Here is a 14,296-nt window from a genome sequence, read left to right as displayed (position 1 = left end):
CACCCATTAAGGGCAATATCCTGTTCAATTAGATGTCTTTTTGTAAAAAGGTGCAAACAGCCAAATGGATGAAACTGCTGAAGGAAACTGCTCACTTTAGTGCTGAAATCCAAATCTATCACAGACAGGACTACAGCAAACTTGCCAATAACTGTGTTTCCACACATACCTCCAAGAGCTGTGGGTTTGTGTATTGAAGTGCTGCCATTTCCTGCTCAATCTCTGCCTGTGATTTCTTTTTCTCCTCCAGCTTAATATCCTCCTTTCTATCATTCAATGGCTCAGGTGGGGGAGGCAAAGGAACTTTATTTTGCATCCATGCCTGTCAAGATTAGGAAACAGAAGATTAATTCTGCAGACCAACATGCATGCAACAAACTGCTGCAATGAGAAAGGATAATGCTGAAACATTTTGTAGGATGGATACTTGGACGCTAAAAACAATGCTGAATAAATATCTTGTAACTTCTTCCCAGGTACACACACAAAGTATTTAACCAAATATTTTATGTTTAAATAGTAATTAAACTAGCTACTGTGGTAAATTGCATCAGGTGCTAATACAGAGGAGCTGATACTGAAAATCCAAAATATTTCAAAAGACACACACTGTTTGAAGTTGGGAAAGTAAGATGTTATTGTGGCCCCTCTGTATCAAGTACTTACCTGCTGAAACTGTGCTGGTATTGGCTTTGCATAGGGAACTTTTTTCTGTGGCACTTTCTTTTGGTCCTTTTGCATTACTTCCTCCATTCCCCAATCCAGTCCTGGGATTGTCATTTCAATGTCATTGGACTCATCTTTCCCTTTGGCACCAGGGAAACAAARAGTCAGAGCAATACACGCTTACAGAAAGATCCTTTATTTTTTTCACAGAGGTTTTCAGCTCATCCTTCACRTGGCAAATATGCACAACACAGAACTTTATAAAAAACCATCTGTACTCCCAAAGAATATGAAAAGAACGGAAAATAAGTCATACAGTATCTGGATTGCTCAGGAGAATGCTTCCCCACAGCTATCACTTACCCATTTGCTCCTGCTCCATGGCTATTTTCAATTGTTCAGGTATTCCCATCCCAGGAATAACTGCCAGGCTGTTGGGCTCCAGATCATCTAGAGAAAAACACCCCACATATTCATACTTGGAAAATTTTTCTTTATATTACCATTTTATCCCTTTGGATTCTCACATGCTTTTATCATTAGTCATATTCCAATWGTAAATACATATTTTACAACTGGTGGGTCACAATTTAGTTTCATACATGAATTACAGGGTAATAAAAGGCTGCAAGTTCAGAATCATAAATACACCCCAAAAGGTTAGAAACTAGGTTCTTTCAGAAAAGTTGTGTTTAGGGTAGAAGCTCAGAAAAAGAAATAATAATCTATAACTGTCCCATTTTTGTTATAACAAATCTATATATTTTAAAAATYAAATTATATTAAAGTGGTGCATTTTAATCCCACCCCCAAAAAAGAACAAATAATAAAAAATCTGAAGAAACAGATGCAACTAAAGGTGGCTGAGGCACATCATCGAGCCGGGCAATCCTGAGCAGCCTAAAATTATTAGGATAAATCCTTAAGAGAGGAGTAAAGTTTAAARGTTTTGGTAGAATTSAATAACTTGAAAGTTTTTYCTGTTGAGGTTCAGGACTGTGGGAAGCCGTGAAGACAGATGAAGTTTTCAGAAAGAAAAGTAAACTGCAGAAATTGCCARAGGGAGAGCCAAACCTCCTTCCTATGATTGACAGAGCTGGTCTTACCTCCTGGAGCTGTGGAAACAAACAAACAAAAAAAAAAAACATTGTTGGAATGATGATCACTGATAACATAGATAGTAAAATCATCCTTAGGAAAAGTAATTTTTGCCTAAGTRGTGACCAATGCTACAATTCTGCTTCCTCACCTTACCCAAAAGTGGCAGCTAATGACCTAGGCTGGGTGCTGACCCCAATCCTCTTCCTTCCATATWGAGGAAAAGTGCCTTACCATATTCCACACCATCCTCTGACATCCCAGGCAGCAGGTTCAGGTTGTAACGATCTCGCATTTTATCTCCAGGCCGATTTCTAGTCCAAAACTTGCTGTCAAAAGGAAGTTATATGATCTCATTAAAGGGTCAAAAGTATTAACAACGTTTAACCTATTCAACTCTTACTAAATCAAGTTCAGCTCTAGATCTGAATACATGGTATGAGCTTCAAACCAAAAATAAAAAATTCAATGGCTATTGTAATAAATTACATAGTTACAAGTTAGAAGATACATCAAAGTGTAAGTACTAAGTCCTATTGTACTAAGTAAGTACAGTATCAGATCCTGAAGAAAAAAATTCTAGTCCATTCCAAAACCCTCTTGCTCAAATATACTCCTCATATACACATGCTCCCACAAAAATTTACGTTTGTAAAATGCACTACATTTATAGCATGTCCAAGCTAAAAACACAAACTACAGCCTCTGAACATATCTGCAATGTGAAAAGACATGACCAGCAGACGATCTACAAGAAAAACTGCCATGGAGGTAAGAGTATTTTTTCAGCAAGAAGTTACAAGAAGTGTTTTTTAAACATTTCTTCAGTGGATTTAAAAGCTCCCACAAACCACAGTTGTAATATTTTTTAAGGCTTCCTTAGATGAAGGACAGTTTAGACTCTGCCTTGTAATGTAAAAGGTCAGTGCCACCTGGTGCTTCCTATTAATGTAAGTTTGTGTCTCTGCTTTGGCCACTGGCTGTGTGTAAGAACCATTCCAATCTATTCACTGATGCCAAGCACCATTCTAGTTTCCATCAGACATTACATTTCCTTAGAMCTTTTCTTTAAATACTTGAAATTACCTGGTGTGATCATTTGAGCCTGAACACAGAATGTGTCCGAGGGGATGCCATGCCAGACTCCAGATCATTCCTTCATGGGCCATTTCCATTCCACCAACCTCCTTCTCAACCCTGATGCATTAAAAAAAATAAAAATACACAGCTAAGTATCTCCTACAGCTGCAACAGAAAAATTTGCTATTCAGTTGTTGTTCATCCTCTAMCCCATGCTTTGTCAAACTTAAGCCTCTATTGTTTTTCTACTGGGTGAACTGGTTGCTCCCAGTGGTTTTTAATAGGGCAGCTCAGTAATGAAGGGATTTATAACTGTATATTTAGAAACAAAATAATTACAGCACCTCAGAACAAGTTYTAAGAAACTAGGAGTTTCCACATTCATTGCCATCTCAACACATGGGTGGGTTTGTGCAAGCAATTGTACCCTTAAAGCACATTTCTACAGGAAAACTTCATAAATGAAGCATTTTAACAAATTCCTCAAGTACAGAGAAAAACTGTATCATAAATATGCAGRTTAAATACAGATTCAAAGGGGGAAAGAGGTATTTTGTGTTTAGTCTAACAACTTGCACAAGTGACCAACATATTTCCAGTGTGCTGATGGAAATGCCACATACCCAACATGCCAGAACAACAAGGACCCATCAGATCCTCCACTGGCAAACAGCCCTTCGTGAACAGGATGCCAGGCCACAGCTGAAACACACAGTAAGCCATGATCAGAAGGTATAATACCAGGATTTCTAATCAATGGGAATAATTTTAATTTTTAATCCAAGCTTAATAGTAACTATCCAAATAACAAATTCTGACCTGTGGCCTCTTTCTTATGACCCCTGAAGACCTGAAGCTCTTCTTTCAGGTTACGGATGTCGAAGAGCTTACAGAGATGGTCTCGAGAAGCTGTCAGCAGCCAGTTGCCATTGAGATTCAGTTTCACCTCCATCACTGTGTTTTTATGAGCATGTCTGCAAGCAGAGAGAAACAGAAACAGGTTGTTTGTCCTGAAACTGATTTCTCAGACACAGATAAAAAGGTGTCATTTGCCAGTCACAAATATTTGGGTCAATAATAAGRCAGTTCAGGCTCCTAAAGAGAACATTGGGGCTTTCTGTGCAAAGGCCCTATGCTTTGATCCTTGTCTTTTGTACTTCAGAGCAACTGGTGGCATTCAATGAGACATTATCCTGTCAGTGTGCATGTTTCTATTGCAGTATAAGACTTTATCAGCCACATTAAACATCTCATTCTTTTTCTGTATCTCAGTCTGAATGAGAACTGTGTGACTAGGTTGTCTGTGAAAGACCAAGTAAATTCAAATAAGGAATGTTAAAGTCTCCATTTTCCAAGTAYAACTTGTCTTCATCTAACCTCTAGATTTTCTGGCACAGCTAAAGCACTAGCTTTGTGTTTGAAGCAACTGTATGGCTGAAAAGGTGTGAGGAAAAGAGCTACGAGGGGAATTAAGAAAAATTATTTTATAAAGTCAGCTTATATTTGAGCAAAAGTCTATGGGTAAGAACTTACAGGGTGGCAAGGCTCTGGCCAGTCTTTGGATCCCAGAACTTGATGGGCTGTTGGCTATCTTTGCTTCCTGAAACAACTAATCCCTTTGTTGGATGCCAGTCAACACATTTCACATCTGCTCCATGTCCTGTTAACGAGATAAAAATTGTCCATTCTGASATTTCACAGTCACTGAAAAGACACTTAAAAATTACAGGGTGCACACCTTGTAACTGATGTAACACTGAATGAAAAATATTACAGAGCACAGGCTACAAAACACAAACTAAGAACTCTTCCACCGGGTTGTTTAGCTGGTTTTCCTTCCCACTAATTAATGGGAGCATCTTCTCCTCAGATTATGCCCTCAAATCAAGCTCACTGGAAAAATTATCTAAGAAGTTTCTGTTCAAATTAGCCTTTTCTTTAGCCTTTGGCCCTATTTAATTTCACASTATTTTAAATGTAACACTGATGAAGCATTTACATGGAGGTGGTGAGGTAAAATGACTCTGTGACACTTCAATTACAGTGAAAAACTGTAGAAATAAAAAGCAAATAMCTATTTGATCCTATCTTATCAGTACTATCCTTATGCTGTCCTGTCAGAAAATAAGCAAAGAAATTAAATAATGAATCTGAAAACTAAATTAGTCTATGATGAAAAAAAACCTTATGAGATGAGATCTCTTATCAGTTTAGAGGGATTCAGGTTTTTCCAATGCTTAAGAGTTAGCAGAGAAAGACCCTTGTGATATAATTTCCTTTTTAAATTGACTGACTGACCTTGACAGAGAATCAATGCTGTTCAGATGAGTTAAAATGCATCAAAAAGAAAAACCTGTTCCTGATGGCATGACAAAATGAGGTTTTTGAGGTTAACTACTGGAATTCAGAGAAGAATTAAAAATAATTTATTTCTCCAGTCTCTTTCCACACCAACCCACTTCAAGGCAGGGCCAACAGTAACAGTCCATCCCAGAAAGTGAGGCTGCATTCAGTAACTGAAGAGAAAAGCAATTTGAGAAAGAAGGGTCTGCCTGCAGCATGAAGGCACTGCAGTCATAAACAGCATGGAAGAATGGGAGCATTCTCCAGGAAAGGCTAAGGATTCCCATCAGATCACACAGCTCCCACACAGACTGCTTTGCTGCACAGTGGGACACAGAACTTCAAGGAGCACAAGCTGTCTTTATACAGACCATACTTGAACAAGACATTAAAAATAAGCACCAGTTGAAACTTTCCTGAGACCACAGAAAAACCAAATTAGAATTGATGCTTTCATCAACCCTGAAATCAAAAGCCAAACAAGATTGCAAAGATAAAAACCATTACCATTTATTGAAGGATCCTTCAGGYGCACATATGGCAAAATGCACAGCAGAATGCACATGTGATATAGGCCTACAGAACTTCCATAAGTTTAGTAAATTATCATAATTGACAAGAATCCCCAATTAGAAGTACATTTAATGAATACCCCCCTTGGTTCCACTCCTACTGAAGCCTCCCCCCCTTCTTTTAGCCCCTCCTTGTTTATGTCTACACACATGGGAAAGTAGGAAAAATGGCCTCGGCTCTTCTTGCTTGAAGCTGCAAGATTAGAACAGGATTCCAGGACTGTTTTGTCTAACAAAATACTGGAAAAGTACTGAATGTTAGTGAAGAAACAATATAACTGTACAACAACAGTCTATAGAGCTATGAATATATGAAAAAATATATAGAAAGCAAAAATCTTTTGGCAGCAGAATAAGCAATATGCTTGCATCTTAGAAGGAGATGGATAACACACAGAAGCACACTCTCAAGTGAGTGGAACTCTCCTCCTCTCTGGAGAAAAGGACAGACAGGGAAGAGGTTCTTGACCAAAGAAGAAACGAATACAGCTTTGCTAAGTGTATGGGAACAACTGTAAGAACTGACTGACAATATGGAACCCAACTCCTCCCCAGCCACAGCAGGCAGAATTGTCTTTGGAATATGYATAGCTTCAGGGAAGAACAAGATCCTCAAGCTGCCAAGACCAACCATGTGTGCTGGGGGTCTGGGCTAACAACAGACAGGCACTCTGAGATRCAGTGCTTCCCTTCTCTCTGACATTGCTAATGCAGAAAGAAATGACAGGCACTGTCTTTCTGCACTTGCTCTGAACAAACCTCTTAATTAAAACATAAAGCTGAATGCCGAACAAACCTTGTTTTCCTGTGTTTATTTGAAAGGAACAATTCAGTCAGGAATAAGGGAGAAAGCACTCCTCCTCCACAGCGGAGGGGAATCAACGCTTGCGAATCTCCAACTCAGGATATTCTGTGGGTAGYTGCTATCATGCAGTCCCCAGGGAAAAACAGATTTTAATTCAAGGGCAAAACCAGGCCCTTATGGAAAAACACTCCATTACAGTTAATAACTGATTGAACCATATGAAAATGTGTTCAGACTAAAATATTTGACTACAATCATAAATATGAAATAAACAAAGCCCATCAAAACGATAGAAAACTGTTACGTGCATGGACTGGAATGACACTGGCCTTGCTGCTCCTGAAATAAAGACAATTAGCAATGGAAAAGCACAGGGARACGCAGGGCTAACTCTGCCTGATGGAAAACATTGCATCCAGAAAACAAGTGATGCTGGTGAAAGGCCATCTCTGCGTGATGGCTCATCCTGTGCAAGGACTTGTTTAGGCTGTTCTTGAGTTAAGCCAGCCCAAATACAAATRTGTACTCTGAGAAAAATAAGGCTTGGGATGGGCAATCTTAACSAGAGCCATGGAAGCACTCACCCTTTCGAAGGCTGGAAAAGGGAGAGGCAGTGACAGAGAGCACTGGGCTGACAGGATCCTGAGAGCCAGGTTTGGTATTTGCTATCAGGCCAATAGCACAGAGCTGAGAAGTGGCAGATGTCAGSACACTCAGAACTTGTAACCAGAGCAGATACTGAGTACTGAACAAAAGGCTTTTGGCTATCAGCACATTAATATTGTCCATGGGCATCAGAAGAAACTTACAATATTTAAAAACATAATCCTTATAATCTTTAKATGGTTAAGCAGATAACTGGCATTTCCTGCAGAGAGCACTCTTGCGATCTGTGTACTCTGGATTATGGCAGCAGAGGGGAAAATGGGGACTCTCCTTCCTAATCTAACCAGTGATGCATCCTGCCCTCAACAGAGCCATCTCAGCCAAAGCTCTGCAGGAATGGGATCATCACACACTTAAAGTTCCTAATGCAATGAAACTTTCTCAAGAGAAAATAAATTTTTCCCTATAACAAACATGCTTTCAATAAACTATTCCCAAGGGATGAATTAACTCAGAACACTTACATAACCAAAATAACTGAATAACATCATCTAATCAGACCTTTCTTAATTTCTTTGAAAATGGAAGCAAGTGACGTATATTGCTTTTCCTTCTTTCTGCTGATAGATTTGCACACTACTATCTATAATGAGACAGATGATGCAGAAAATACATTTAAAATAACATTCCAGAGAAAAAGCCACCTCGTGGATTTTATTTCACAGTTGTTTCAGTTCTCAGTGTTGGGAATCAGCCTCTCCTCTGGTACAAAACCCCCTTGTCACCAAATCCAAGCTCAGAAAACCCTAATTCATGYAAATCTCTGCAGTTTACATTCCCTATTTGCTGACGACAGCATTTGCTCAGTAATTTCAACAGTCACACACATATCTGCCTCTATGATCGAAGCTCCAGGGTGAGAATTCCTCTCTGAACAACTYTTATTCCTTTGCACAGACCTTATAGCAATTTCCTATCTTACAGAGATGCTTCATGGATAAATTAATTTAAATGTGTGAACTGTGTAGGAGTTGTGGCAATGGAAGGCCCATAAACCAACTAAAATGAAAGACTGAAAGCAAAGATTTTTGAGAAACTCATTTAAAATCAGGAGTGAGTATCTGAGCACAAATCCATATACTAACACCTGTCAGATTTACTTACTACAACTTTTCCCAACCATTTAAAAAAAWTGCAGAAAAACAAAGGCAGGCATATATAGCACCTTTAAAAAGCTCAGATACAAAGGCAGTTCCCTACTATTATCTTTCATATGCACAATCAATGTTTTGAGTACCCTTAGTCCTCTTAATTAAAATACTGATTGTTAGTATTTCTAGCCAACTTCTTTGAAGGGTTGTTTTTTAGAAGACACTGAACAGAAATCCTGGCTATGAAAAGCATAACAAGCTATAATAAGATTGTGTGTAATGGTATTTGATCAAATCAAGCATGTCACAAGTCTGAAAAAGTAGCCATAATTAAAGGACATCACTCTTTTCCTTCTCACACTAATTTATGCATTTATGACTTTCTAAATATAGTCCACAGAGAGAGTTGGTTTGAATCACTGTGTCTATATTAGTCTATAAGATATCCATATATTTTATAATGCCACTGAGTATAGCAATTATAGATATATCAGGTTTATTGCTGCAGCGTAACTTTCCTGTTTTATATTCTTTMCCCATGGGATGTGCCCCATTCTGAAGGCACATAAATGCAAAGACAATTTTATAGATGATACTGTAAAACTTCTAGATGATAACATATCTAGATGATAAAATATCTAGATGCTATTGTAAAATCCTTCTCACCAATTATGTGAATGTATRCACAATAATGAGATGACAGTCTTAAGGCATCTTTAAATTTTAACACCCATGYTCCAAAGAAAATGGATATTTATAACTATTTCTATTTAAAAGAATTAACATAACCATTTAACTGCAATGATACTGTTTCTCATTCAGACAGAATTATATTTGGATTTATTTTTTTAAGACACGTGGTTCTCTTACACTGTTCTAAATAGGGAGTCAATAGTTGTGTATCCCCCTCTTGGCTTGGTCAGATCAAAGCCTTTTTATCACCACACACTGCCATTCACCTTCCTGCACTTGGCATCCCCAAAAAACACTACCACACCTCTCAAAGAGCAGGGCCTTTGCAGAGGATTATTTCCACGGGATGTGCAAAGAAGCATTGCATCTTAGTGAGACAACCAAGCTCATGTTCTCCACCCCCAAAAAAGAGAGGGCAAGGAAGAAGGGACAGCAAAGAGGCCTGCAAGTCAAAGATAATGGGAACAACCATGTCAGCAGAAAGGAATTCCGTTTTCTACATAATTCCCTTAGAATTTACTATTTGCTTCCAGCCTATCAGGCAAATTGGATTAACCTGCTTGTTCCATTTTTATGAGAAGCTTTTTGAAGTGTTACCTGACAGTTACCCACTCCCCAGCAATTCCCTATTTCCACGTACAGATCACCAAGGAACTGAACACCTCACACTGGAAGAACCTGGACACTGTTCTTGATCCCACTGATCAGGTCAGCAGTAAGAGCAGGAATATATTTAATCCCAGTAGTTTAATGTTCTTTACCCTATCGAGTTAGGTGAACTATACTCATCCAAGAGGTGTCCTAGGAGCTCCTGCACTTCCTCTTCCCCAATTCAAGAATGAATACCCCACAGAAACCCTCCCCTACAGACACACAGCATCCTGGTGCTTTTTAGCATAATGTGGGAGGTTGCTGCATAATAAATTAGAGGAAAAGCTCCTTTCAGTCTTCACTGGATTAAGAATAATGCCTCCCACCATAGTTTCAGACTTCCGTCCATAAAGACACATTTTACTGTCCTTTGTTGGCTCAGTCTTTCCCTAGCTCYCTTCTAGGTTATTAAACTTGTTATCTAGAGAGACAGGAGAGAGACTGCTATTTTAWTCTACCTGCAGGAGATGTCATTTAGGTAATCAGTATTACACTGAACCAGTAACAGAATGGGACATAATTAATCTTTACCTAAGTTTAAAACTTTACAAATAATTTTCTTTTTTTATACATCTACAATCATRATTTCTTCCCAGATAAAAGTTCTTGTAAGAGGACAGTTAATCAGGYGTGAAATCAGAAGAAACAATTATAATCACTATAAACACTAATGAAACAGGTGTGGGTAAACAAATTATTTTTCCCAAGATTACCCAAAAGAGGTATCAGTGTTTCCATAAATGAGTTTAGAATTTTTATGTGCTAGTCCCAAACTTCTACCACTTAGTGAACAGTTTGAATTCTACAAGACCCTAACAAACTAGCAAAAAAAAGTTTAAATTTAACATTAGTTGTGTGTTTACACATCTTGGTAATGGCAAAGGCACTGTAAAGAATAATGAATAAAAGTTGTTATATTACATGTAATTACCAGTAAAGGCAAGTAATGATCTGAATTCTTTACATCTGTGGAAATTCAGTGATGGTATCTTCTGTAAGGGCTCCTCACAGCAAGGGGAAGAAAAGCACCCAAGTTCCAGTGGGTGGGGGGAATTGRTCCTGAAGGGTTAAGTCTTTACCTATGCACACATTAAACTGAGAGGGATTGTTTAAATTCTTCAATTCACTGAAGCTGAGCAACTCCCAAAGCTGAATTGAATTGTTTTGAACAGTAMCAAAAATCACACAGCTGAGGATGCTTGCTAGTTTAGATTCATGGTGTCAGGTCTATGGTTTTTAGTCATTGAGTATATTCATGCTGAAATCTACTAAAGATACCTTTTCTTTAAGACATATTTTCTTTTTTCTGACTCCTGTATTTATTTTTGAGCGTTATCACTAGCTACACCCAATCAGGTTATTTAYGCTGTAAAACATATCATGACAAAAGTCTGAGACCAGAATGTGTCAAGAGCTGTTTAACATTCTCTCAGTGAGAACCAAAAAAATCAATTAAATATGCATGTTTCACAATTTCTAATCATAAGATACAGTTAAGATTCTATCTAGATTGACCACAGATAATTATCAATACTAAGTTATTTTAGTATATAAAATATTGCTAAAATGTCGCAAATTTTCCTTAACCAACTTCCAGATATTTTAACTTACCACCAATTTTATGCACTTAATCACCTATTTAGATCATTAAGAGCATCTCTGTCACAGAGAGATCACCTTCGTTATAATGCTTTAGACGCAGCACAATGCTTTACTGCAATACAGCAGTCATTATTTCTAATTAAAAAGTCATTATTAAACTTCAATTAAAAAGGCATTAGAAAGCTCAGAGCTAGCTCAGGAGWAATGACAGGGGAAAAAGGGTGGAAAGTGTCAAAAGAGAAGATATATTAAAACTTCCAACACCTTCTTATTCCAAACAGAAATGCGAGTGCTTAGCAGTAATGCAGCTGAATTCAAGGACAAAGGTTTTCCTCATCGTTGAATTATTTATGAAATGCACACTGGATTCTACTTTGCACTCAGGCACASTTATCTACTAAAATTCTCATTGCACACTATTTATGATTTCTTTGCATGTAGTTATCAGAGAATTAAAAGGGAATTTTTTTATTGCAAAAGGTAATTTTTTTTGTTGGTTATGTTACCTGTAAAGTAGCTGGGGCTAGATGTTCTTTTCTGTTAAAAAATTAGCCAGCCTCCTTTGAAAGCAGCAACACACTTGCTTTTCATTGTCAGAAAATATTTATTTACAAGGGCATTTACATTTAAGGATAAGAAAGATAAATATCGTACAAGAAACATTAAAAATGAACAGCAATTTTAAGAAAAACTCTCATGCTTCATTACATTAACAGCTGACAGGAGCCAAAACCCCACTCCCTCAGTGAGAGTGCCCCACAAATTTCTATTCCTTGTTTTCTGGCACCTTCCTYTCAAGTACCTGGCACTAATCACCGGATCTGACAATGCCTGCACTACCTCTAAKGAGTGTTTGCTGTCTTTAGCCCCCAGACAGGACTGATCTCATCTAAACACAGCATGRCACAGAACAGGGGAATACAGAACAGGGATGAGTACAGCTGTGTCCAAGAGCAGAACAACGTGTGGTCCTTCAAGGCAAGGAAAAGCACGAACTGAACAGATGAGAAATTCAAGTGTTTTGTCAATTATTAGTCTGCAGTTTCCATAGCTCTGTGGCTTTATATCTGGATATAAAATCAATTTGCTGGGCAGCATATTATTTTGTAAAAATAGATGTAAACATTTTTTCACATTAAAACATCACCAGTCAAGTCCTCTGAATGTGAACCAAACAAGTGCTTTGGAGTCTGACTATAGCCTGTACCATCAACTTAAAAAAAAACCCAACCAGAATAAATGAATTTGATCAGAATATCAAATAATGTGAAGCCTCACAGTGACAGTTTATGTCCAAGTACATTCTGAACAGTCAGAACATACACTTGCATTTTATAAATCAAGAACAARGAGGGGCATGAGTTAAAAACTGGTGCCTGAAGCAAAGCTTCCAGGAACTGATGTGAMTTTAAGATGAACTGAACCTAGAGTAGCTTCAGTGGGGTTTTCTAAATACATTCCTAAGAAACTGGTTCTGGTCACTAATTACTGAAAATGATGACTTGGTGTAGAGTTACTTGCTGCCATCAGGGAGCCAAAATCCCCAGCCTTTCCACCCGACTTTTGTCAAGCCTTTGCCTGTTCCACCTGTGTAACACCATTAAGCAAAGCAAAAGTTGGAGAGTTTTACTGAAATGGAAATAAGTAATGCAAGGCAGGAATGTCAAAACATTATCCATGTAGACATATATTTACATTAACTGGAACAGCGCACCCTAAAATTCAGCATGGCAATTTAATTAAAAGAGGGAAAAGGAAGTCAGGGCAGACACCATAGTTTAGCACCTTCTCGCCTCTAGCTCTCTGTTTTGACCAAAGTTTCAGTCAAGGTTTTCAGTGATAAAGTCAGATTACTTAGCTCCCAAATGCAGGAAGGTAACAGAGACTTCCAGAAGAGTAACCATTAGTAATAATTTCCAGTAATCATTTCCTTTAACATCCTGCTGGATGTTCATTTAAATTCTGCTGATGATTATGGTTGTTGCAAGAGAAAAGAACAACCCAAATACCTAGTTYAGACCCAAGTTTCAAATCTCTGTGTGGCCACATGACCAAGAGAACACTCAGAACAAGCTGCGAAAAATGAAGAAAAATATTTGGGAATCTCAGCAAAAGAAGTTAGAGAAGTCACAAGAAGTCTTTTATATAATCTGATATCCCCTTACTGCCAAGTGAACCCAGAATCTTTATTAATAAAAACACCCAGCACAAAGGATTACCAAGATCTTTCACTCAACTTGATATTCTTTAACTGGAAGAACAGCTTTCAATGTGTTTTCAATGGTAAAGAAGACAGGGCAGGTTCCTACCTTTTCAACATCCAATTGAGAGGAGAAGTACAATCAACTCTATTTCAAGTAAATTACTTATAAAGACAGCCACGATGATCTGGCCAGACCAGAAGAACAYTGTCCAGCCAGGTGGTCACTTTAAGGACAGCTCATTTGCAGGAAAACCATTTTTCTTCTTGCCAACCAAAAAAGACATAGAAGCTACTTCTCACAGTCAGTTTACTGTTACAAAACATCTCATGAGTCCATAAAGTAAAGAAATACTAAGTTTAGGTACACAGAAGCTGGGAAAACCATTATCTTTGGTTCTACTGCATGACTGACAGTACTCTCAGTAGTAKATGAACAGCAAGCCCCAAGGTCAGGGCCAACATAAACATTATCAAACTTTATATAGACTGTAGGAAAAGATTTGTGTCTGTCAATATTCCAAGCAGCAAATGTAAAAGATTCAAGAAGGGATATGAAAATAGAGGCCATTCAACTTGCTCTTTGCATTTTGCAATGCCACCAAGGCTGAGTGAACTGCACCAAGGCAGCTGGTCTACTGAAATAAACTGCTGGCAGATGAGTTATGAAGCACTGCTCTTTCTGAGCAGACAATTCTCATCTCAAGCAGAAAGGGACAATTTTCAAGCAACTGAAATATGAAAGGGCTGAAAAATTATGGGGACAGAAACCCACCCAATGAACAGAATMCTATGAACTGAAACAGAAAAAAACCTGGCATGTAATTAC

At 38.0% G+C, this 14,296-nt stretch overlaps 1 protein-coding gene across 2 annotated transcripts in view; it reads right to left on the bottom strand.

The window, feature by feature from the left end:
* The window catches only part of WDR33 (WD repeat domain 33), a 68,548-nt gene that overhangs the window by 14,305 nt on the left and 39,947 nt on the right, over positions 1 to 14,296 (bottom strand). The window contains exons 8-16 of one of the 2 annotated variants that reach the window (XM_057378164.1): positions 4,378 to 4,504; positions 3,664 to 3,818; positions 3,468 to 3,546; positions 2,851 to 2,961; positions 1,999 to 2,093; positions 1,773 to 1,781; positions 1,030 to 1,116; positions 667 to 806; positions 170 to 322 (exon numbers count right to left, since the gene is read on the bottom strand). In XM_057378164.1, the coding sequence (XP_057234147.1) occupies positions 170 to 322; positions 667 to 806; positions 1,030 to 1,116; positions 1,773 to 1,781; positions 1,999 to 2,093; positions 2,851 to 2,961; positions 3,468 to 3,546; positions 3,664 to 3,818; positions 4,378 to 4,504 (956 nt within the window). Of the gene's footprint in view, positions 1 to 169; positions 323 to 666; positions 807 to 1,029; positions 1,117 to 1,453; positions 1,782 to 1,998; positions 2,094 to 2,850; positions 2,962 to 3,467; positions 3,547 to 3,663; positions 3,819 to 4,377; positions 4,505 to 14,296 lie in introns of those variants that run through there. The other variant, XM_057378163.1, reaches the window with a different exon arrangement.

Source organism: Malurus melanocephalus, unplaced genomic scaffold (genome assembly GCF_030028575.1).
Source record: "Malurus melanocephalus ecotype Western Australia unplaced genomic scaffold, MMel_1.1 scaffold_343, whole genome shotgun sequence".
Lineage (NCBI taxonomy): Eukaryota > Metazoa > Chordata > Aves > Passeriformes > Maluridae > Malurus > Malurus melanocephalus.
The sequence above is the reverse complement of the archived record's forward strand: the minus strand, read 5'-3'. Positions and strand labels throughout refer to the sequence as shown.